Source organism: Dendrobates tinctorius, unplaced genomic scaffold (genome assembly GCF_039654945.1).
Source record: "Dendrobates tinctorius isolate UK_male_01 unplaced genomic scaffold, ASM3965494v1 ptg000115l, whole genome shotgun sequence".
Taxonomy (NCBI): Eukaryota; Metazoa; Chordata; class Amphibia; order Anura; family Dendrobatidae; genus Dendrobates; species Dendrobates tinctorius.
This window is the reverse complement of record NW_027361783.1, coordinates 17,158,745-17,182,994: the sequence shown is the minus strand read 5'-3', so window position 1 is coordinate 17,182,994 and position 24,250 is coordinate 17,158,745. Positions and strand designations below refer to the sequence as shown.

The following is a 24,250-nucleotide window of genomic DNA, read 5'->3' as shown; positions in this document are numbered from 1 at the left end:
CAATATATCGATACACACACACAAGTATATTGTGTCACTGCCATTAACCATTGCATAATTACACTTAGCCCAATTTCCAAAATTGTTTAAAGTCAATTACTTAGCTATGCTGTTTGCCTTTACAAACATTTGTACAGGGAAAGGAGAGAAAAAAGTTGTATCATCTGGCTTCAGCATGGAGCACCTAGATGATACTCCCTTGCCATTATAAAGGATAGGGAGAACTCTTGTCTGTATATACATGATGAAGGGGACAGACCGTTCTTGAAACGTGAAGTCCAATAAAAGATTTCATTCCACATGGATCTGGCTTGTTTCCTCCCTGAAGCATCCAGATTATACCATTTTTTCTTCTCCTTTCCCTGTATGATCTAACTCATTGCATTCAGCATTGTGTGCTTGCATTTGGTGTAGTAGCAGCCCTGGAGGGATCTTATGCTTAATCCAGTGTTGTACATGTTTAGAACAACCACCTTAGATTCACATCACAAATACTTTTCCAACCCACCTTAATGTACTGATATATACATGAAGTACATTTCTTTGTAACTTTCTTTAAAAACATTTGTGAAACAAATAGCTCTCAAAATAAAAGCATGATATCATAATAGGTTGCCACCATTTTAAAGAGATTGCTACATCTCTTCCCTCCTAAACAAAGATGATTGGATCTATTGGGTTTGAGTCTAGTTTCCTGAAATTCACTTTTTCACACGATTACAAATATATTGAGATTCAATTCATGGATCACAAAAAAAGAAAACTTGCCCGGTATTAATTCCCACACTGCTATAGCATCAGAGAGCAGGCAAACGTCATTTTGCACTGCTGAACAAGCCTCCTCAAAATCCCCTGCAACTAAGACATCTTATGTATTATCATACATTGTATAAGGAGGTCAGTACCTGGGTCCTCTGAGATCAGTGGTTCCCAATGGAGAGAAGTTTGTACAGCAGAGTTGTTTTCCATCTCTAGAGTCATTGGGTAAATATCTCTGTCTTCTACAGTGGTTTAACTCTTATGATCTATAAGGTCCTCTCTCTTTTGACTTTAAAATGCAAGCTCTTTTCAGAAGGATCCCTTCTTTATCCTATATAATGTACAGAAAGCTCTTATGTCATCAGGTTTTTCTCTCTGTCTTCTGTAGAGTGGAAGGTCTTATGGTCAGCTGTATTCTCTCTGTCCCTCACTCTCTCCTCTTACCTACGTGTATTTTCCAAGCAATTTCCAGTACTGAGAACTGTGCAAATATATTCACTGCAAATCTGGTTTGTTTGAATAATTTGGTGCAGTCTGTGCATTAGAATTTGATCCTCTCATCTCTACTCCTAAATACCCAGTAATCAGATGCGAGTGACTGAGGTGTACAGTTTAGAAAAGTTGACAATATTTGCAAATTTCCAAAACTCCTCTGAAATTAATTTCAGCACAAAGACTGTATGCTGGGTCTTTATGGCATATGTTTTGGGGCATCACAATGGCTCAGTGATTAGCACTGTAGTCTTGCAGTACTGGATGGTATAGATTTGGATTATCCTGTTTCCTCTTGCATTACAAAGTAGGGAATTAAAATTGTGAGTTGGTTCCCTTACAGTAGCTCCACTAAAGAGAAATCTTAAAAGAAACCTGTCACCTCATTTTGCCGCTATAAGATGTGGCCACTGCCTTTTGGGGCTTATCTACAGCATTCTATAAGCCCCTGATCTGACCTGAAAGAGAAAAAAATAAGTTTTATTATTCTCACCCGGGGGCAGTCCGGTCCGATGGGTGTCGCAGGTCCCGGGTCCGGCGCCTCCCATCTTCATGCGATGTCTTCATCCTGCTTGCTTCGTGCCATGCTCCTGCACAGGCATCCTGATCTGCCCTGTTGAGGGCAGAGCAAAGTACTGCAGTGCACAGGAGCAGGGCCTCTTTGACCTTTGACCTGTGCACTGCAGTGCTTTGCTCTGCCCTCAACAGGGCAGATCAGGATGCCTGTGCAGGAACACGGCACAAAGCTGTAGATAAGCCCCAAAAGGCAGTGGCCGCATCTTATAGCGGCAAAACAAGGTGACAGGTTCCCTTTTAATGTTTTACCAGACTAACATATTTGGACAACTGGATGTGTCCAACTTTGTGGGAACAGTTTGGAGAAGGCCGTTTTTTTTCAAGCATTACTGTTCTACAACGTACAAAGCAATGTCTCTAATGGTACAGATGGATGACTTTATTGGGGTTGAGGTCAAGAGCGTTTGTGTCTTTGTGAGTCTGTAAAGGGGAAGTGTTGAAGATGTATGTATGTATATATATATCATAAGTCTCCCCCCATCACAGGCAGGAGCACAGAGTTTCTGCTCGGGGGAAGGTATTCCCTGAACAAAGGGAATGCCCAGTGTGGGCATATCAAAAGCACATGGGCGTTGCTTTTGTTAAAGCAGTGTAAAAAGGAATGGGACAGCTGGTAAAACCAGTTGTTCCATCCTGTCCTATCAGCTGAGGTTACAAATTTACATAATTGCTCTCTGTAATGGGGGGATGAATCTCAGTACAAATTATCCCCCACACCTGACAATGTGCATGTCCCTTCTACTGGGCTTACAATCTCAAGAGCAGCCAAGGATCTCTCTATCTTTGACCATAGCAGCATCACAAGAGGATGAGCATAATGGGCTAAGAAACCTTCCCTAACCCCCTGCATTATCCTTGAATACTTAACTGCGCTACCCCTACATTAATCCCCACCTGCATACTGGGACCATTGCATTAACCCTCTTAAACCAGACCCTTGTTGCTACACATGTTCATCTAGGGAAAGTGTTAGGAGAAGTGCCTTTTTTTAGATGTATGTGATTAGGTAACGTGGGTGGAAAATATTATTAGGTAATTGTGGGTTTGAATGTGTGGCATTGTTGTGCTCTTACTGTATTAGTGTTAAGGTATAAATATATAAATTTTTTATAGTCGCCAGCTCATTCAGACTCGTACTCCCCTAAGCAGGTATTGGTGGAATTCTGGTAATTTAGAAATAAAGGAACCATTAATGTTTTGATTACATTTTTTTCATAGAAAAAGCTAATTTGAATGACTCCTTTTGCAGTATCCCCAGCCTACACAGTGAGCCAGAACAAGAACTGAATAATGCTACAATATTTTAATTTATCCATTCATTTATATTCAGAACTATTTTCTTTTAAAAACAGGAAATTAATCTGTGAAATTGTAGATAAAATATTATTATTTGTTTAAAGTAGTTGAAAATGATGCACCATTCCTGAAAAATAACATGCTGATTAAAGACCCAACAAGTTGCTAATGTGTATGGTAAATAACTTAGAGCAAGTCTGTAAAGTAACTCTTGATGTATTTGTGCAAGGAAACATCCACTGGCATCTATTTAATTGTGTAGAACAAAGGCACTAGCTCTTTAGTGCAGACCTTAACAAAACAGTTAATTAATTGTTGCCATTACCCTGTGGGTCCAATTAAATGTTCCACTTAGTTAGAACTTAAACCTGCTTAATTTCTGGCTGGCAAGCAGGGCAGAACAATTATAGGGCATACTAGCGTACAGTTCATGCTAAACATATGAAAACGGAAACAACAAAGGAGCAAAATGTCTCATTAAGATAATTATTTTATGAGATAAATTGGTCCAATATTAATTTGTCAAATTGAGTAAAAGTGCTATTTGGATACACAGCAATTCTGTTGCTGTTTTTACTTTTTTTTCCTCAAGAAATATTTGGATAATAAAGTAAATATTTTAAATACTTATTCTTAATTATGTATATATCATCTAATAGCGCTTTGGTTGACAGGCGTTTTCAAAGAATGTGTGATTACGGCAAATAGCCGTGAAAGCTCCTATACCTCGATGCAAGGTTTTATATCATAATTTTTAATCCGTTTTGTTATGCCATTTTCAATTCTTACTTTTAGCATTGAGCACAATTAATGATGTAAATATAATGAATGAACATATACTGATATGCATATTTTTTAATATTTTACTGCAGGATCATCATGTCAACTGCAATGCATAGTTAGGCAGGGGTACACGTTACTCCATTAATTAAACTAATTAGAATTTAAATGACTCAACAAATTATAGCCATATGATATAATAATTCAACATATTTGGTACCTTGTGCTCAAATTAAGCATGTTACTGTAGCAAGAAAACATTGTATGCCTCTTTCCCCATAATGGCATATATATTACATTTTTAAGTGCATTAGTAAACACCACTAGGCTATTAATTTCATTGATGTTATCACACTTAATCAAACTTGAAAGTCAAACCTACTGTTATTAGTTTCATTAAATGTGTCAGCAAGCATAAAAATATGGCACCCAGTCTAAAAATAATATTGTTAGAAAGAGAACTGATGTAATTGGATTAATAAATCCTCACTGTTGTGCGTTTATAAAGTGTTGACAGTATACAGTATATTATACATATTTTCTAGTGGTCCTTTATGGCCAATTCTTATTACGCTTACTGTACAATACTACGCATGGCCTAACGTTTTATGGCTCCCAAAGACTTCTAAGAGTCTATACAGTAAAATTGTGTGGCTCTGATTTTACAGATGCATACGAAGATTTTTTGCACAGACGTTTTACCATAAGTAGCGATGAGCCGATCCACCAAAATTCTAATTCAGCAGTTCACTTGAATTTGGATTGCAAACTCGATTTTATTCTAATTTATTGAATACAAATCACATGTGACTTATCACTCTTAGGAATTTCACCAGATCCTAGAGCACAATAAATGTAAGGTTTGTCTCCTGATTCGCTAACTAGACCTCAGACCATGCACTCAGAAGATGCAAAGCAAAATGCGAATCGAGGTGGAGGGACATGGTGCTGGCCCTTTCTTTGGCTACAGAAAATTTCTATTTGAAAATATAATATATTTTATTATTACTCACTCTGCTGGTTAGCCATTTATTATACACAGCATTAATATAAAGGAAGAGATGTAGTAACCGGTGGCATGTATGGGTCATCTATTGAAAGGCTGGTATCCTACTATAATCATATGCATTCTATATACCCTTATTAACTATGTATTATAATTGTAATCTATTGGCCTTTATTTTGTGTCCCCTTGATTTTTGAAGCACCTTTTTAATTCAATTATATATTGTTAAATTTATTTTAAAAAGATTTATATTTTATATTTTTTGACATTTCTTGTACCTTGAGGCTCAATTTCTCTTTGGCAGTGTTGTAGTGGTAAGACAATGTTTACTGTGCTGTTTAAGGTCTATTTGGTGCTGGAACATTAATAACAAAATCATATATTGTGGAGAATTTAAAAAGAGCCTGGAGGGACTGTGAGCTGCAGTGATGGGACAGGTGTGCAATGAGGTGAGAATTATTTTTTTTCATCCCTTTCCCAGTCCCCTACAAATCAGCAAAATTGCAGTTGGCCATCCAATATTTTGCTGGATTCATATAAAGCGACAAAGCGAATCACAAAAAAATTGGATTCGGGAGGATCTACATTTTTTCTAAAATGTGATTTGAATTCCCTTTGCCTAGAACCTATTTGTTCATCTCTAACTTTGAGCTTTTTCAGTAAGACAAAAGGGATCATTAATATGGTAAAGACATAAAAGCGTGTTTCCTAGATTTTCAAAAATTTGAATAGGATAACCTAAAGTTGTATCTGTGCATGACTTACCTGCCCAACATACATTGGCTTTTTCACTTCTTGCTCCTCAGTGACATGCAGTGGCTCCCATGACCATCCTCTCTTTACCCTTACATGGTTTTCTAGTTTGATTTCTTGAGTGTAAATGTTCAACAAGTTCATACTCATGATACAAGGCCATAGTAGGTAAAGCTCCAACAATATAGAAAACCATGTGGAAATCTTTCTCATATTGTACATTCCAATGGTCAAATAAACAGATTATCCTTGAAATTTCTTTCAAACAATATACACATCACATTGTGTATGTTTCAATCTGTTTTCTGGATCACAGAACATCACAGTCTTCAAAACCCTGAAATGAACATATACAAATGAAAATCAGATTGTAAATTCATGAATTTGAAATTTATGAAAATCATCCCAATTGTATGCATGTACTTTATAACTTTTTGTATGTATTGATATAAACTTCCCTTTTTTGGTGGAAGTCTGCAGCTGCTCTTCGGAATTTATTCACGAGCACAGTAAAACGTATTGTTTTCTGTCACCAGCAGTGTCATTTGTACAATGGTTATATTCAGGACAAAGATAATAAAAGTATCTTGCACTCACACATACCATTTGTCTGCATATCTCAATGTCCTTTCCTCTCTTAACATAAAGAATATAACAATGTTCCTTTAGTAAAGTCTGATCAATTCCAATATTTTAAAACAGAAAATGTAAATGTATCTAAACTTAATAAAATATAGTTTTTATATAAAAATATATTTTATGCTGAAAATTAAATCAACAAAAAGTCCACAAAATTAAAAAAAGGAAATTAAATCTTTTAAAAAAACTGATTTTTTAAACTATTTCTCTAAGCATATGAAAGAGGTTTCTCCATTATGAATTTCCATTAGAGTGCAAATGCATAGAACAAAAACAGTATAAGGGCACTTTTGCACGTTCAGTATTTGGTCAGTATTTTACCTCAGTATTTGTAAGCCAAAATCAGAAGTGGAACAATCAGAGGGAAAGTATAATAAAAACACATCACCACTTCTGTATTTATCACCCACTCCTGGTTTTGGCTTACAAATACTTTCCTAAAATACTGGCAAAATACTGAACGAGTGAATGTGGCCTAAAAAATTTGCTTCTCTTTCTTAAATTGAACCTGTCACCAGAAATAATATTGTTAATCTGCAAATATGCGATAATATGTATGCTAACAGCGTTATTATGCTGTCTGATGCCTTCACGCAGCCAATTACAGAGGGGAGAAAATTATATTTATTCTCCTCGCCAGCCATCAGTATTCAGTCATAAGGGAGGGTGCAGTTCAATCACTGCTCTGAGTATACAGAACAGCTGTAACCGCACACCCAACCCTTAATGACAGCCATCCAATATGTAGATCCAGTGTCAGCCAGGACCGGGAGAGCGATTAAAGCGGTCGCTCTGTATACTCAGAGTGATGACTGAGCGACGCTGCCCATATGACTAAATGTCAAATTCTACCGGAGAATAAAAATCATTTTCTCCCTATTGCATTCAGCTACGTGCAGGCACGAGACAGCATAATAACACTATTAACCTGCTGATTAACTCCATATCTGCAGGTTAATAGCATTAGGTCTGGTGACAAATTCCCTTGAAGGAACCATCTGCCAGACTTTTCCATATATGACAGCTTAGCTGTTTTATACATCAGACACAAGTTGCAGGTCTTTTTGAGGGGGCATTTTCTGTTAAATATTGATTGTTTAAAGTGGGTAATCCACTTTAAAATGTAGGTTTAATTGCTTGTTTTAATTTCCTTACATATCCTTGCTATTCAATTGTCTACCATGTAAACATAAAGGCATCTATTAGCATATAGACTAGAATTCCCTATTAGTTGTTTGCTATAACATATGTAATTGGGATAGCTCTTGAATATGATACCATATGTTATACATGTTAGTTTTTATACTTGAAATTGAATGAATACACAAAATTTGCAATTTCCTAATGGTGCATCACAAAACTGATAGCAGGAGGTTTTCTTTCACATAACAAGATCCTGTAACTATATTGTCACTGAGTGACTGACTCAGTGTAACATGACCCAATGATTGGTTGGTCATCAAACTGCACAACACACCAGGGAACACCAGGGAAACAATAACAATGGTGGCCCTATTGAAAGGGAATGGGTGAATTTACACCTCCTGAACTCTCCTGAGGATGTGCCCTGATCTCACTATTGTCCCTATACTGGTTCTTTCACCCTGTGGCTGAGCAGGATAACTGATCCCTCACTTGCCCTGCTCTTATCTCTAAGTAGGGAACTGGCAGGTGAGAGCACTGGTCACACCGCTGCACTAATACAACAAACAGGGGGAAATGACAGACACCAAAGGGACAAGTTAACAAAAACACCATACTTAGCTTAATTGCACCGCTGCAAGGCTCCACACCACATATATCAACAGCAGCAGGACTCATAACACCAAAACATTGCTGGCACCAGAGAGCTGCCTCTGCTAGGCTAATCTTCAGAAAGGACCTGTATCACCAACAGTCAGCTGGTGCATCAGGTGGCCTTTTAAATGATGTGGGAGTGGTCACCATCAACATCAGCTGACCCAGCAGCACTGCAGTAATGCCAGCTCACCAGCGGGAAAAAAATGCATTTAACCACCACTGGCTTGAAAGGAAAAAAGTTTTAATGTGAGAAGCCAGATCTGCCACAGATCCAAAAATGGATAATGACATAAATCCTGTCTCAAAAATTGTTTCCAGAGATAGACTTTGAGCAAGCCTGGAGCCTCTAGATTTTCTCCCTTTTACGCTTAGTCAGGGATCTGTCCTTTGCTTCAGAGTACCCTTGAGAGTAATGGAGCAAGTTGCGAGCATTCAAACAACACAATGATAATATCAGGAAGCCAGTTTAAAGTCTTAGAGGTCAGACTAAATAACAGGCAAAGGAGAGGTCAGAACATCCAGGGGTCAATCTAAAAGGACATTTAAGGTTTAAATACTATCAGGAACACTGCACAGTCAGAAACACAGCAAACCAATCCAGATTATAGTGCATCAGGGTAATAATGCATCGAATACCTGAAAATGTCTGGATGAGTATTGGCATCTTGGTTATTTATATAAACAAAACACCCAAACTTGGCTCATAGGTAGATTGATGACCAGCTCTTGTGATTGACTGATCCGCAGAAACTTCCTTAAAAATGTTGTCAGGTCAAAATTTATATGTATGCTGTCACATTGTGTGACTGCAAAATTCTTAAGCTCCCCAGCACATGCATTGTATGGGGGATTCATAAGTCTGAAGTCACACAGAGTGACTGCAGACTTATCAATTTAGACCGGCAACCCCTTTAACACTTGCAGCCTTGTCAAACACATAAGGGGTGCAAAAGCTGTCCAGCGTCAAATATGGCATTTTCCAAAATAAAATCAACCACAATGCTAGATTTAACTCAGGATATACCATATGTATTTTATTTATTTATGACCATTTATTCCACAGTGCTGTACACAATAACAATCTATATTCACTATCAGTAAGTCTTTGGAATGTGGGAGTAAACCCTAAAATAGATGAGGAGAACATGCAAAGTCCTTGTTGTAGTTATTCTTGGTGGGATTTGAACCCAGGAGCCAGCGCTGAAAGAATACACTACTAACCACTCAGCCAATGTGCTGCCCTGATTCACTGGGATGACCAGTCAATCCTGGCAATGCAAAGACAGGGAACTTTTTTATTCTCTTATAAGAGAGAATTCACACTAGAGAATAAAAGAGAGTGTATGGTAATGCATGGAAAGAATTATGCAACTGAATATTATGCATATTGTGTGGTACAATCCATGGGAATTAGACAATAGATTCATGCTGTCCAAACCTCAGAAAGACACTGGCTGCATTGTTCCATCATTATATAGTTATACTTTGAAAAGCCAGCTGGGAACTATATGTCTGAGAAAACTAGTAAAAGGCAAGTTCGCAGTGACCACTGACATACTAACAGTTAGGTAGTTGCTAGTGGTCATAAAAATGGATATCTCAGGTCCTGAAATGCCTGCACAAGAGGAAAAAGGCATAGTGAATCAGAAAAACTATACTACATTTCTAATTAGAGGTAATATTATTATTATACCTACTACATATTGAGATAGGATCTCGGAGACAGGAATACCCCTTTAAAGCTGAAGTCTCTCAACATTCTTTGCTGTCTCTATTCTGAGATATGTCTTTTTCACACCAGCCTATATACCTGATTTAGATATATGAAAAGTATATGCCTAAGTTAGCTGATAAATGACATTATTGCTCAATATGCAGCTAAAACAGGGCCTGGCATGGTTTAAATATGTAAAAAATGTATACTCACCTACCAATCCTCAGTTGATGCTCTCCTAGGCCTGCCTGGGTTCCTCGATGATCTTCAAGTTTAATTTTCCATTGGGGATGGCCATGTTACTGCTACAGCCAATTAGTGGCCCCAGCAGAGGACAATGCAGCACCACTACAGCCAATATCTGTCTAAAAGAATCACAAGTCTGCATAACCAGAACATGATGTACTCTCCTAACTTCCTCTTCTGGTCATACAGGCATATGACTGCCATATCCATTAATTAGCCACAATGGTGATGCATTGGTGACCCATGTGGCCAGTGTTTGGCTGCAGTTGTCACATTCTAGTTCATGCCGACAGAGTTGACTGTAAATGTGTATAAAAGAGCAATATGCAAATTGTCTCTTCAGAAAGAAAGAGGACTTTTACTCTACAGCGCCACCTATTGGTAGTAGCGATCCTACAAGTCACAATCAACCCTTTAACGAGTCTTGTAATATGACTTAGGATAAAAGCCAAATCAGAATCTCAATTTGCAGACACGGTGTTTCGAGCTATTGGCTCTCGTCAGTGCAAAGTATGAGATCTGATTTGGCTAGGTGAGAGGCTCTGGACTGAGGTCTAAGAGGTAAGGTTTCTCCTTGCGGAGAGTGACATGCCAGGTCTGGCTTGTCAAGGTAAGGAGGCTTATTCGCCGTGCAATGCTCCTCTGGGAAAATAATATGCAAATTGCCTCTTCAGAAAGAAAGAGGACATAAAAGAGCAAATCAGCCAAAATTCTAATCATTAGATTCACTCAAATATAATTTGGAAATTCGATTTGCATTAAACGTATAAGAAGAGAATCAAAATGCAGGTAGGTTATTGTGCTCTGTAGTCTTTTGAGTCCCAAAGAACAATAAACTGAGGGGTTAAAAGTAAAGAAAGTTGTACTCACCTTGCTCTTCATCTCATTGCTCACTCCTTGCTCATTTCCTTCCTCAGACTGTTGCCTTCTCTTCCAAGCTTAGTCTTCTTCACATTCTCGGAAGAAAGGTTCAATTGTGGAACCAAAACGTCGCTACATGGCCCAAAAAGAGTTCACTAGGGATGAGCGAGTATACTCGTTAGGATTCGGTACTCGGCGAGTAATGCGGTACTTGCTGTACTCGATTCCTGGCGAGTATTTCACTACTTGCCTCACAATATTCTGCACAGCCCGCACAGTCCCCGCACAGTCCCAGCATAGTCCCCGCACAGCCCAGCACAGTCCCTGTACAGTCCCCGCACAGCCCAGCACAGACCCACACAGGTCAGCACAGTCCCGCAAAGCCCGGCACAGTACCTGCACAGTACCTGCACAGCCCAGCTCAGTCCCGCACAGCCCGGTACAGTCCCACACAGGCCAGCACAGTCCCACACAACCTGGCATAGTCCCCGCACAGTATCTGCAAAGCCCAGCACAGTCCCGTACAGCCTGGCACAGTCCTGCACAGGCCAGAACAGTCCCACACAGCTGGCATAGTCCCGCACAGTACCTGCAAAGCCCAGCACAGTTCTGCACAGCCCGACACAGTCTTCTCACAGGCCAGCACAGTCCCGCACAGCCCGACATAGTCTTCGCACAGGCCAGCACAGTCCCACACAGCCTGGAACAGTCTTCACATAGGCCAGCACAGCCCAGCACAGTCTTCACACAGGCCAGCACAGTCCCGCACAGCCAAGCACATTCTTCACACAGGCCAGCACAGTCCCTCACAGCCTGGCACAGTCTTCGCATGGGCCAGCACTGTCCTGCACAGCCTAGCATAGTCTTCGCACAGTCCCCGCCCAGCCCAGCACACACACACAACCCATTACTCGCATTTCCCATAGACTTACATTGGACTCGCTACTTGTTACGAGTACCCGAGTATGGTACTCGTAACGAGTACAGCGAGTCCGAATTCTTCACTACTCGCTCATCCCTAGAGTTCACCTTTTCTGCATTGCTTTTCTGGATTGCTACTTCCTATTTCTTTACTAGATAAATACTGCGGATGGATGGATGAATATATAGATAGATAGATAGATAAATAGATAGATAGATAGATGAAGTCAAGTATTTAAAAATAGTTCCTGTCTATCTAACTATCTATCTATCTATCTAATATTTATCTATCTAGCTCTCTAAATATCTATCAATCATCTTTATTTATTTACCTATCCTTGTACTTCTACAAAGTAGAAGTTTATAGCATACTGGGCACATACTTCAATGTCATGCCCAGAACGATAGCTAGTAAACTGTAAATGATAAACATAATAAGAGAGATAAACTGACTTTAGGTTATTAATCCCTGATATATTTTATGCAGTAGCAAACATTTACCGGAGACATTATCTGTTTAAACAGCTGCATATCTTTATAGAGCTTGAATAAGGATTTAAAATTTCTATTTCCCGGTTGCACTACTCTTATCATTTTATTGCTCTATTCTCTTTGCAAATATAGATCTCATTCGGAGATATATCTACATCTGTCAGTTCAAATCCTTATAAATAAAATGGCTAGCGAAAACATTTAACATTCCACCACCTTTGCAGCTTTAAAAGTGCCTCTAAAGCATCACATACAATGCGCTGGATGTTCACTCTTTCTGACCTTAGTGCATCTCTAAAGTATTTTCTTCTTCAAGCTGATAACACCTTTCATCTAAAGAACCTTGTTATACACGATAATGCTTTGAATACAAAGCCTAGGTATGGCCATATATATAGAAATAAGCTGCCATATGCCATAGATGAAATCTTATCCTCCGATGTAATAAGAAAGTTTATATACAAAGTCACTGCCACATTTATATGCTGTTCATAAACTATGGGAGCAATGTATTTTTTAACCAATTCCTTTCCTACAATACAGCAAAGCAATTACCTTGTATTTAAAGTGGACTCTACAAGAGTAAAACTGGACTCTGATATCACCCAATGACAGATTCCAGCCTCTGATGTGGGAGCCTGAGCGATGGTAATTTTAACATCTCCTGTGCCTAATTTGCAGAACCATCCTTAACACATACATCCCTGTCAATCACATTTGTAATGGGTGCAAAAGCTGTCCGGCAACAAGCAAGGCACCTTCTAAACCATAATCAGCCGTACGGCCAAGACTGACCAGTCAGTCTTAGAAGTGCAAGGGTAGGCAACTCTTTTATACAGTACAAGAGTGAATACACAGTAGTGTATTATATGAGAATGTATGTAATACATAGAGTGAATTATACAATTGATTACATTGTGTAATGCTGGTATAATCCATTTTTTGTTAAAGTGAATTAGACAGTAGATTCATGAATTAAATACTGGCTGCATTATTGTTTTACTTTGAAAAGCGAGGAGGGAACCATATGTCTCAGATGAGTAGTCCAAGGCAAGTTCCCAATGTCTTCTCCCTGCCCCATCCCCCTTCCACTAGACTGACTGGTCTGTCCCTATGGACACACATGCACAACACAAACACACAGAGACCTGTCAGTTTAAGGCCAGGTTCACATTACGTTTAACCAGCCCGTCCAATGCATAGCATTGACGGGCTGGTTAAACGGTATAGCATAACGTGATCGCATTATGCTATACCCGCTAGCGCTGATCATTCACCAGCGCTAGCAGTGATGGAGCCTCAGACGCTGCAGCCCGTGTCCGAGGCTCCATCACTGAATGACGGCACATCGCGAACGCGGGCCGCTTTACAGCATTCGTTGCGATGCGCCAGACAAAGGGGGTCTATGGCAGTGTTAACGGACTGCGTTACACCACGTTAAACCGCGGTGTAACGCAGTCCATCTAACGGACTGCCATAACGCAGTGTGACCCCGGCCTAAGTGAGCAGGCCAAGGACAAGCCTTTAGTGACCAATCTTGGACTAGCCATCCAAGATGCACATCTTTGTCATGTGAAGAGGTGAAAATTTGGGTGCAGATTTTCAGGGTGAATTACTTTTGCATCTAATATCGACTATAATAAATTCAATTTAAAAAAAGGTATGAAATGTTAATTTGACATTTAACATGTCATGATAAATAAACATTAATGTGATCCTTTCAATGAACTGTGTTGTGTGAAATGGAATCTTAAAGATTCCTCTATGCTTTATGATTTTAAAATCAAGCCCATTTTGCTATAAGCAAAAACAACAAGATCAACTACCAGTCCTCTGACTCTCCTCTGAACTGCTGCCAGAGTCCCACAATGGTCTAAAGGTGGGGGGGGCATCAGAAGTTCTATTTAATCTGAGATAGAAAAAGCACTTTCTTAGCTTTTCCTTTTTACCTGTATGGAACATGATTATTGCTGATAGTAAATTCCTGCATCCGTTACCTGGTGATCCCCACCAGAGGAAGAAGCCAAAAGACTGAAGGCAGTGATAAAAAAAAATCCAGGACTTGGTCATTGCTGATAATGACCATCCAAAGAACAGAAGATGTAGCCAAAGTTCATTTTTTGGTAAGGCTGGTTTCACACTTGCGTTTTTTTTGCGGGATTTTAGCGCTAAAAAACGCATGCGGCTTTTTTTTCCTATATTTTGCATGGGATGCGCTTATGTGCGCATACACATGCGTTTGTATGCGTTTTTCCGCGCATGTGTTTTTTTGCGGTATGCGCTCGGGCGCACAAAATGCATCCTGTTGCATTTTTTGGGCGTCCGACTTGCCTCAAAAAAGCATGCGCGCGCAATGCGTTTTTTTACAGCAAGACACCCATTATAAGTCTATGGTGAGCATATGTGCGCATTGGCATGCTTATGTATGTGTTTTTTTGCACATGCGTTTTTTTTTTTACCATTAGTTTAGACAATGGAATTTAGGGGTTTGGGTTAGAGTTAGGGTTAGTTAAGGGGGTTAGGGTTAGGGTTAGGGTTAGGGTCAGGGTCAGGGTTAGGATCAGGGTATGGTTTGGTTAAGGGTTAGGGTCAGGGTTAGGGTTAGGGTTAGGGTCAGGGTTAGGGTTAGGGTCAGGGTTAGGGTTAGGGTTAGGGTTAGGGTCAGGGTCAGGGTCAGGGTTAGGATCAGGGTATGGTTTGGTTAAGGGTTAGGGTTAGGGTCACGGTCAGGGTTAGGGTTAGGGTCAGGGTTAGGGTTAGGGTCAGGGTTAGGGTTAGGGTTAGGGTCAGGGTTAGGGTCAGGGTCGGGGTTAGGGTCAGGGTTAGGGTTAGTAAAGTCATGGTTTGGGTTAGTGTGAGGGGCCACCTAATGTTAGAAAAAAACGCAAACGCGGTAAAAACGCACTAAAAATGCATACAAACGCATAAAAACGCTGCGTTTTTTTCATGCATGCTCATAAAAATGCTTGAAAAAAACGCAGCATCTGTATGCGTTTGTATGCGTTTTTTCAATGCGTTTTTTTGCGGGAAAAATGTGCTGCAAAAAAAAGCAAGTGTGAAACTAGCCTAAGACAGTCAGGCTTAGCATTTCATTACCGAATTGATGTCTTCATCAAGCCTAGTACAGTCAAAGTGCACATGCATATGCATGTGGTATTAAAGTAAAAAAGGCTACCAAAGAGGTGCATAACTAAGAAATGCTTACCCTGACTTTCTTACCAAAAAATGAACTTTGGCTACATCTTCTGTTCTTTGGATGGTCATTATCAGCAATGACCAAGCCCTGGATTTTTTGTTATCACTTTTGTTATCACTGCCTTCAGTCTTTTTGCTTCTTCCTAAACAACTTGAAAACAAAATCATATGTTAATACTGATATAAAAATGGTAATCAAATAATACATAAGTAGCAATGAAAAGCATAAAGGAATTTAATTGTTTAAAACCAATGAGGATGGAACAACAAAAATAAAGAAGGAAGTAGGTAAATCTCAAATGTTAAAGAGTTATAGTCAGGACTAGAGTATGAAATGACAGTTAATGAGGACTGCAAAATGAGGAAGGGGATAATGGAATGAGCAATGTATGATGTAAGAGGCAAGCATGTAAAAAAATCTAGAAAAATGGACATGTATGATTACTATTAGTGTTGAGCGATACCTTCCGATATCGGGAAATATCGGATCGGATTGGATCGGACCGATACTCCAAAAACATCGGATATCACCGATTCCGATACCGGAAACCAATGCAAGTCAATGGGACACAAATATCGGAATGAAAATAAACCCTTACTTTCCTTGTAGGTTAATTCTGCATGAAGGAAAACAACTAAGAATAATGTAGAATGTATTTGGGGAGGTGGAGGAGACATTAAAGGTATAGAGGTTTAGCCCAATCAAATGGAATAGCAGGAATTAATTTTTTTTTAAGATGTTCGGAGTTACAAAGATATTGACTATGTTAAGATTTTTTATATTTTGTCAGATATTTATGTTTCACTACTTCCATGCTCTTCACCTTTTTTACTTCTCCCACACTTTCTCCTTCATCATCCTCTTCAGGGTCATCTTCTTGGTCTTTTTCGGGGTGGTCTTCAGGGTCGTCATCTCCAGGGTCGTCGTTTTCGGGGTCGTCGTCTTCTTCGGGGTGGTCTTCAGGGTCGTCATCTCCAGGGTCGTCGTTTTCGGGGTCGTCGTCTTCTTCGGGGTGGTCTTCAGGGTCGTTGTCTCCAAGGTCGTCGTTTTCGGGGTCGTCGTCTTCTTCGGGGTGGTCTTCAGGGTCGTCGTCTTTAGGGTTGTTGTCAGGGAGATCCAGAATGATTACTAAAAACCATTTCATAAAGCTTGAACTTGGAAATGTAGCAGAAGGTACATGAAGGCTGAGGAACTGCTGAGAACCAGCTGACGGTACTGGAACCTGGATGGGTAGCCGAAGGTACAAGAGCCAATGGAACTACCGAGGACCAGCTGATGGTACTGGAACCCGGTTACTAAGCAGGAGGTACCTGTGCCAGAAAGCACTACCAAGGACCAGCAGACGTTGGTGGAACTCGGATATCGAGAAGGAGGCACCTAAGCCAAAGGCTCTGCCTGGAACCAGCTGACGTAACTGGAACCCAGGGGGACATATTCAAGATTGACTTCCAAAGAACCAGCTAATGGTACTGGAACTCAGATAGGCAGCAGAAGGTACACATGAAAAAAGAAGTTGCAAGGCTGCAAGCCGGCCGGAGTTACCGAAACCCACAGTCCTACAGGGGGAGCTTGTCCTATTGGCACTATGGAACCAGCCTTCATTGCCAGATCCCGCAGCCCACATAGGAAGCAACTAAACTGCAGGCACCATAGAGTCGGCTAACCCGACCGCAACACGACAGTACAACGTATTGAAGGCAAAGTGACGCTGACACTAACCGGAAACAGCTGGCATGCTTGAACCAGGCTGAGCAGGAGGGAGTACCCATGCCAAAGACACTTCTGAGCAGCAACTGGTGGTGTTGGAGCCCAGGGATTACAGTAGAAACAGAGTGGAGGCAGAGGCCTAATTGGAGCAAGTTTAATATCTGTAGTAGTGTGAATGTGGACAGAGCAGGAGAAATTGCCAGACACACAGCAGGGGATCAGCTGACGTTACTGAACCCCCGATAATACACTAGCAGCAGGACAAGCCAGCACCTCCAATGCATACTGGCTAAGCTCTGGCCATGTATCCAGCTTAGAGACCCAAAACTTGAAGGGGGAAGAGCCGTGTGGGAGAACACTGAGAGGGCAAGACATGTAGTCTGTCACCATTTGACGGAAACGTTGCCTCCTACTGACTGAAGCCGTCTGTGATGGTGTAGACATTTGTGACGGGGACACAAAACTTTGCCACATTTGGGCCATACTGGTCTTGCCTTGTGCTGAGGCGCTGCTTCTGCTCCCTCTTTGTGCAGAGCTTCCTCCACTGCCTTGACGCACTGAGCTGCTTTGTAAAGCACTAGCAGCACTGCTCTCGGGTGGAATGGAGAACATGATGGAATGCACCAGTGTGTCTTGGTACTCCCGCATTTTATGCTCCTGGTTCAACGGTGTTATGAGGCTTTGTAAGTTGTCCCAGTAGTGAGGATCTAGGAGAGTGTACACCCAATAATCAGCCGTGTTGAGAATGTGGGCGATACGGCGGTTGTTTCTCAGGCACTGCAGCATGAAATCAACCATGTGCTGCAGACTGCCAACTGGCCAAGAAACGCTGTCCCCTGCTTGAGGCATCATCTCTGCCTGCTCTGCATCACCCCACCCTCACCCTACATACTGACTACTAGAGCATTGTGTACCTCCCTCCTCTGGACAGATGTCTTCCTCCTCCATTGACTCCTCCTCATCCTCCTCACAAAGTGTCCCCTGCCTAGGCCTTTGTGAGGAACCACGTTGCGCAGACTGTCCAGAAGCAGATGGCATTTGTGACTCCTCATCCTCCACCTCTTCCACAACCTCCTCCCTTAGTGATTGCAGTGTTTTTTCAAGCAGGCAGATAAGGGGGATAGTCATGCTGACTAGTGCATCATCTGCACTCGCCATCCGCGTGGAATCATCAAAGGCAACCAAAATGTGGCAGATGTCCTTCATAGAGGCCCACTCAGTGGTGGTGAAGTGTGAACGGCGCGCAGTGTGACTTGTTTGTGCCTGATGCAGCTGGTACTCCATTACTTTGCCTGCCTGCTGCTCACACAACCTCTCCAACATATGTAACGTTGAATTCCACCTGGTGGGTAGGTCACATATGATGCGATGTTCCGGAAGGCGGAATCGGCGCTGCAGAGCTGCAATGTGTGATCTTGCCATGCTGGAACGCCGCAAGTGAGCGCACTCTATGCGGACCTTGTGCAGCAGTGCATCAAGATCCGGATAGTCCCTCAAAAAACTCTGCACGACCAAGTTGAGCACATGTGCCAGATATGGGATGTGAGTGAGGTTGCCTAGGCCCAGAGCTGCCACCAGATTTCGGCCATTGTCACACACTACCATGCCTGACTGGAGATTCGCTGGCACAAACCACACGTCGCTCTCCTGCTTGATGGCATTCCAGAGTTCCTGCGCTGTGTGGCTTCGATTCCCCAATGAAATTAATTTCAATACGGCCAGTTGACGTTTGGCCACGGCTGTGCTCATATCGGTCGTAACAGGTAAGCGTTCACAGGTCCATGTGGAGGTAGACTGTGACGGCTCCTGCAGCGCTGATTCAGAGGAACTGGAGTATGAGGCGTAGTCAATGTGTACAGACTGGATTCCTGCAATCCATGGAGTTGGCAGAACACGTACAGCACCACTCTCAAGATCTGTACCCGGCTCCACAACATTTACCCAATGGGCAGTGAGGGAAAGATATCGTCCCTGTCCATGGTTACTGGTCCACGCATCGGTGGTCAGGTGGACCTTGCTACTGACGGCGTTTAGTAGCGCATGTTTAATTTTTCCCTCCACATGCTTTTGCAGGGCAGGGACGGCTTGCCTGCTGATATAAAAGCAGCTGGGCACGTTGTATTGTGGGACCGCCAATGCAATGAAGTTACGGAAGGTGTCAGTCTCCACCAGCCTGAATGAGAGCATTTCAAGAGACAGTAGTTTTGCAATGTCAGCATTCAGAGCCTGTGCTCGTGGGTGGTTTGCCGAGTATGGGTGCCTTTTCTCCCATGCCTGTGCTACCGATAGCTGTAGACTGGCCTGGGAGTGTGAGTATGACAGGGAACGTGGTGCTGTGGGTGGAATGACACTGTGTCTCTGTACAACAGTGCCAGAGGTTATTCCATGGCGATCCTGTGAGGATGCCAAACCAGCTGTGTGTGAGCTGGAGGAAGAGGCTACAAGATGAGCTGAAGAGGTGGTAGATGGCATTGTAGGTTGGCCTAGGTCTTCAGTGTGTCTTTGTAACTCCACCACGTGCTTGGTCCGCACATGTTTCCACATATTTGTGGTATTGAGGTTGCTGACACTTTTCCCTCTTTTCACTTTCTGATTACACAGCTTACATTTGACAAAGCAAATGTCATCTGCAACTGTGTCAAAAAAGGACCAGGCACTGCAAGTCTTGGGAGTGCCCGTTTTGGGTTTTGGATGAGGCATGCTCCTAATGGGTGCAGAAGTGGAGGCTACAGGCAACCGAGTCTGCCCCCTCCCTCTCCCTCCTTTTTTTGGCCGTTCGGGGAATCTATTCCTCAGAGCTGCTTCCACCACCTTCCTGTACCTCACGCCATGATGGGTCAAGGACCTCATCATCTACACTACCCTGTTGTGAGCTCATTTTCAGGTTTGCCTCTGGCTTCTGGTGAGGGTTATGGAGCTGGCTGTGCTGACAGAGCAGTAGTGAGTTCTCTATCTGGACTCCCTCTGTTGGTGAAGGGAGGTAATGATGCTGATCTAAATGACAGAGACCGGCCACCTGAGGAAGAGGACTGCGATTGGACATCAGGAGTTTCTGATTGGATTTAAGGCAGCCGACTCCCTAGTTTCTTGCTGGTGATTTTTTCCTGACTGTGGCTCCTGGTTTCCAGTTTGGTTCCTGCTTTCCTAAAGCTAAGTTTTCTCTGCTATTGTTCATATGAGTTTTGTCTGGTTTACTTAGTTTTTGTGTTCAGCCAGCCCTGGCTGGGACTGGGCTGTATCCCCATTTTGGCTCTGATCAGTTGTTCTCTTTTGCTCGTCTTCAGAATATATCTGAGTGCTGATATAGTGATTTGAAGTCTAGCGACTTCAGGGCCTTTTTCTATCAGCTGTGTTGGACATTCTTTTTGGCAGGGTTTTTTGCATGATTGCAGACAGCAGCTTTTCTTTCCTGTACTTTCTAGTTAGCGAGGGCCCCATCGTTTGCTCAGGCTATCTTTCCACCTGTGTCTGTGTTTTCATCTTGTTTCACCGACAATACATGTTGGGGGCTGTCTATTGCTTTGGGGTCTGCTCTGGGGCAGTTTAGATCTTCCCTTTCTTTCTTTAGGCTTATTTAGTTCTCCGGCCATGACGAGGCGTCTAGGACCACCGTAGGCACACTCCACGGCTACTGCTAGTTGTTGTGGATAGGATCAGGGGTCTGCAATCCGCTAGTTACCAACCTCTCCGGTTTTCTGGGCTTAGCTTGCTTTTTGTTTTTTCCTCCTCGGTGACTCATTCATAACACTACCCTCTTCAAATGACTGCTTCTCCTGGGTAGTCTCGACAGCACAGTATGCACCAGAAAGTGGCACCTGAGTCTCATCATCAGATGGGTACTGAGGTGTGCTGACCATAGGCACTGGCCCACCCGCCTCTTCAGATTCAGAGAGACAAAGCTGTTGCACATCACTGCATACTACCTCTTCTTCAAATTCTCAAATGCTGCTTGGGTGGCCCCCTCTTTCCTAGCCAACAGATTCAGAGAACAGAAGTAGAGATGGCTCCTGTCCAGGGCTCTGACTGCCTGGGCAATTTGGCAGGTGGTGAAGAGACAGATGGGTGCTCTTCAGTGCTCTGGACCTGAGAGGATCTGGAACTAATTGAAGTCGATGCGTTAACTGCCATCCATCCGACAATGGCTTCAATTTGTCCGTCCCGCCGCAGTGGGGTACAGCGAGCTCCTACAAAGCTGCACATAAAGGACTGTATTGTGAGTTCATTTTCCTCTTCACCATTGAGGTCTGATGAACTCCCTCTTCTGGTGAAGGAAGGTAGTGAGGCTGATTACCAAGCATCTGGGCAGGATGATGATGACTGGGTGACGGGAATTGCTGACTGGATATAAGGCAGCCGACGCCCTTCTGCCTTGCTGGTGATCTCTCTGAGGGATTCTAGGAGACCAGTCTGATTCCTGCTCCTCAAAAGCTAAGTTTTCTGCTCTGCCTTTTGCATTTGTGTTTTGGTTTTGGTTTTCCTTGTTTTTCTGGATTTCTGCCATTCCCTGCTGGGGTGTGCTGAATTCCTTTTTGCTCTGTCTTCAGAAGATACCTGAGTGCTGATATAGTCTTTTTGAAGCCTAGCGTCTTCAGGGCTTTTTTCCCTATCAGCTGTTGGCTCTTGTTTTGATAGGGTTTTGGCGGATTACATACAGCAGCTTTTCTATCCTGTCCTATGTAGTTAGCTTGGGCCCCATCTTTTGCTCTGCCTATCTTTATATCTGTGTGAGTGTTTTTTCATCTTGCTTCACGGCTACTGCTAGTTGTTGTTGATAGGTTCAGGGGTCTGTAATCCGATTAGCTGCCAACTTCTCTGGTTTTCTGGACTTAGCTAGTATTTCTGTTTTTGCCTCCTACGGTGACTCATTCATAACAGGACTGTTCCCTGGGAAAACTTGGGGATGCTGAGTCACTGGTGCCCGCAGCAGGCACAGAATCCCCACATCCTCTCCCTGCAGAAACTCCATGCCCACGACCATGTGCCTTACTCCCTGCCTTCTTCATCTTGGTAGACTGATAAAGATAGGCAGAAAGGTACTAAGGGCTTAGTGTGCTTATTCCTGAACAGCTACTAATAGGTATAAGAAACACTAATTTTATAAAGTGTGGACTAGACTTTAATATGAGCTAATGTGGCCTACACAACTGTCAAGTGGAGTGTTTGGTGAACTTTATTAACTTTTTTTTTCACAAAAAGACACTGGATGTGCCCAAAGATGTAAAACCGACAGTATCACAAACTTTTTGTAGCTATTACAATGCAGGAAGGTAACCTACAATGCAATAGATGAGGCTCCAAAAAATAGGCTAATACTAATCTGGCCGGGGCTGCAGGGCACAAGCCAGCAGAAAGGCTCCTCTATCTACTCCTATATAGTGTTTGCAAATATTCTAGCTGGATACTGATGGAACCACACTAATAGGAGAAATCTGGAAAAACGAGCAGCAATAATGCAAAAAAGGACAATGTATTAGGCAGTGACGCACTCTGAGTGGACTACAACCGGAGGTGGCTGGCTGCAGAACACACTACAGCGTGAGCTGCACTCAAACACAGAGACCTCGCAGACAGCGGTGAACAGTGCTGCAAGGCAAACGGAAGCTTCAGCTGTTGATAAAGTAGCCTGAGTAAAGCACAATACAGTATAGCAAATCGCTTGGTCACACTGTCCCTCAGAACAGCAGCATCCTATCCCTAACTGAATTCACAGCAGAGTGAACCCAAAATGGTGGCGGCGGCTTTTATAGTGCATCATGACATCATTTCAGCAGCCAAGCACAGCCATGCCAGTAGTTACATGCCTAACATGCTCTAACAGGATGTGCCCACACTTCTTAGGATCCTCATTGGCTGAATATAATCAAACTGGCTCATTGCATTATGGGAACTTCCGATTCCGGTATTCGATATACTAAAAGTATCGGAACTCAGTGTCGGAATTCCGATACCACGAATATCGGCCGATACCCGATATTGCAGTATCGGAATTTTCAACACTAATTACTATGCGCCCATTTTTAACATCATAAAAAGTGGTGGAAACCCATATAATCCCATACTGATCAAGTAATTTTCTGATTTTGCACTTTTGTTTTTTCGCTCCATAACTTTTTTATTTTTCCATTCGACATAGCCATGAGTGCTTGCTTTTCACTGGATGACTTGTAGCTTTGAGTTACAATAATTTATTTTACCATTTAATGCACTGGAAAATAGTAAAAAAAAGAAATGCAATTTCATAAATCTATTTTAGGCTTTATTTTGACAGTGTTCATTATGTGTTCTTTATGCTGTATGAATAAAAGGGAAACATGATTCTTCATGTCAATACATTTACAGAAATATCAAATATGTAAAGTTTTTTTTTAATGGAGTTATCTGAGACTTTGCTTTTTTCCTCTAAGAAGCTAAGACTTTACAGACAGGTAGTAGCTCTCTTGCAGTTCAGAGTGGTTATGGAAAGTGAAAAGCGAGCATGCCGACCACTGCTCAATACTCAATCGAACTGGTGTTCGGGTGTTCAATTATGCTTGTTACTCTGTCTAGTATTGCGGGTGCTCGAGTTCCATTTTGAGGTTGTTAGACAGCCTATAAACATGCATCTCTTGCCTGCCATAAACGGCAATGCTGCAGCCATGTTGGCAACTTTCATTATTGTGACTGGCTGCATCGCGTCTTCAGGTCTTATATAGGACTTGGTGACGCGATGCTTGGCACATTCTCCTCTAGACGCAGTTAAGGTAGAGTTGATCTGAGAGGGAGAGCTAAGATTAGAGCAGGCATGTAGGCAGTGAATTCAATGTAGGGATAGCTGATGAGGAGGGACAGTTTGAAATTAGAGGCATATAGGCAGAGATTAGTGCCTTACAGTCCTTCTATAGGTATACTGCTGCTGCAACCTAAAAACAAAAGTCCTTTTCATGGCTACATACTTTCTTTTCCCTATTCATACAGGAAAATTTTCAGGCATATTTTTTATATCTAAATTAAACCGGTAAGGGACAGGGAAGTG

General features: G+C 42.1%; 1 protein-coding gene across 1 annotated transcript in view; it reads right to left on the bottom strand.

Annotated features, from left to right (window-relative positions):
• Positions 1 to 24,250, bottom strand: part of LOC141101162 (cadherin-19-like) — a 296,165-nt gene that overhangs the window by 237,809 nt on the left and 34,106 nt on the right. The window contains exon 2 of the mRNA XM_073590021.1: positions 5,675 to 5,999. Within this exon, the coding sequence (XP_073446122.1) occupies positions 5,675 to 5,884 (210 nt within the window). The 5' untranslated portion in view covers positions 5,885 to 5,999. The remainder of the gene's footprint in view (positions 1 to 5,674; positions 6,000 to 24,250) is intronic.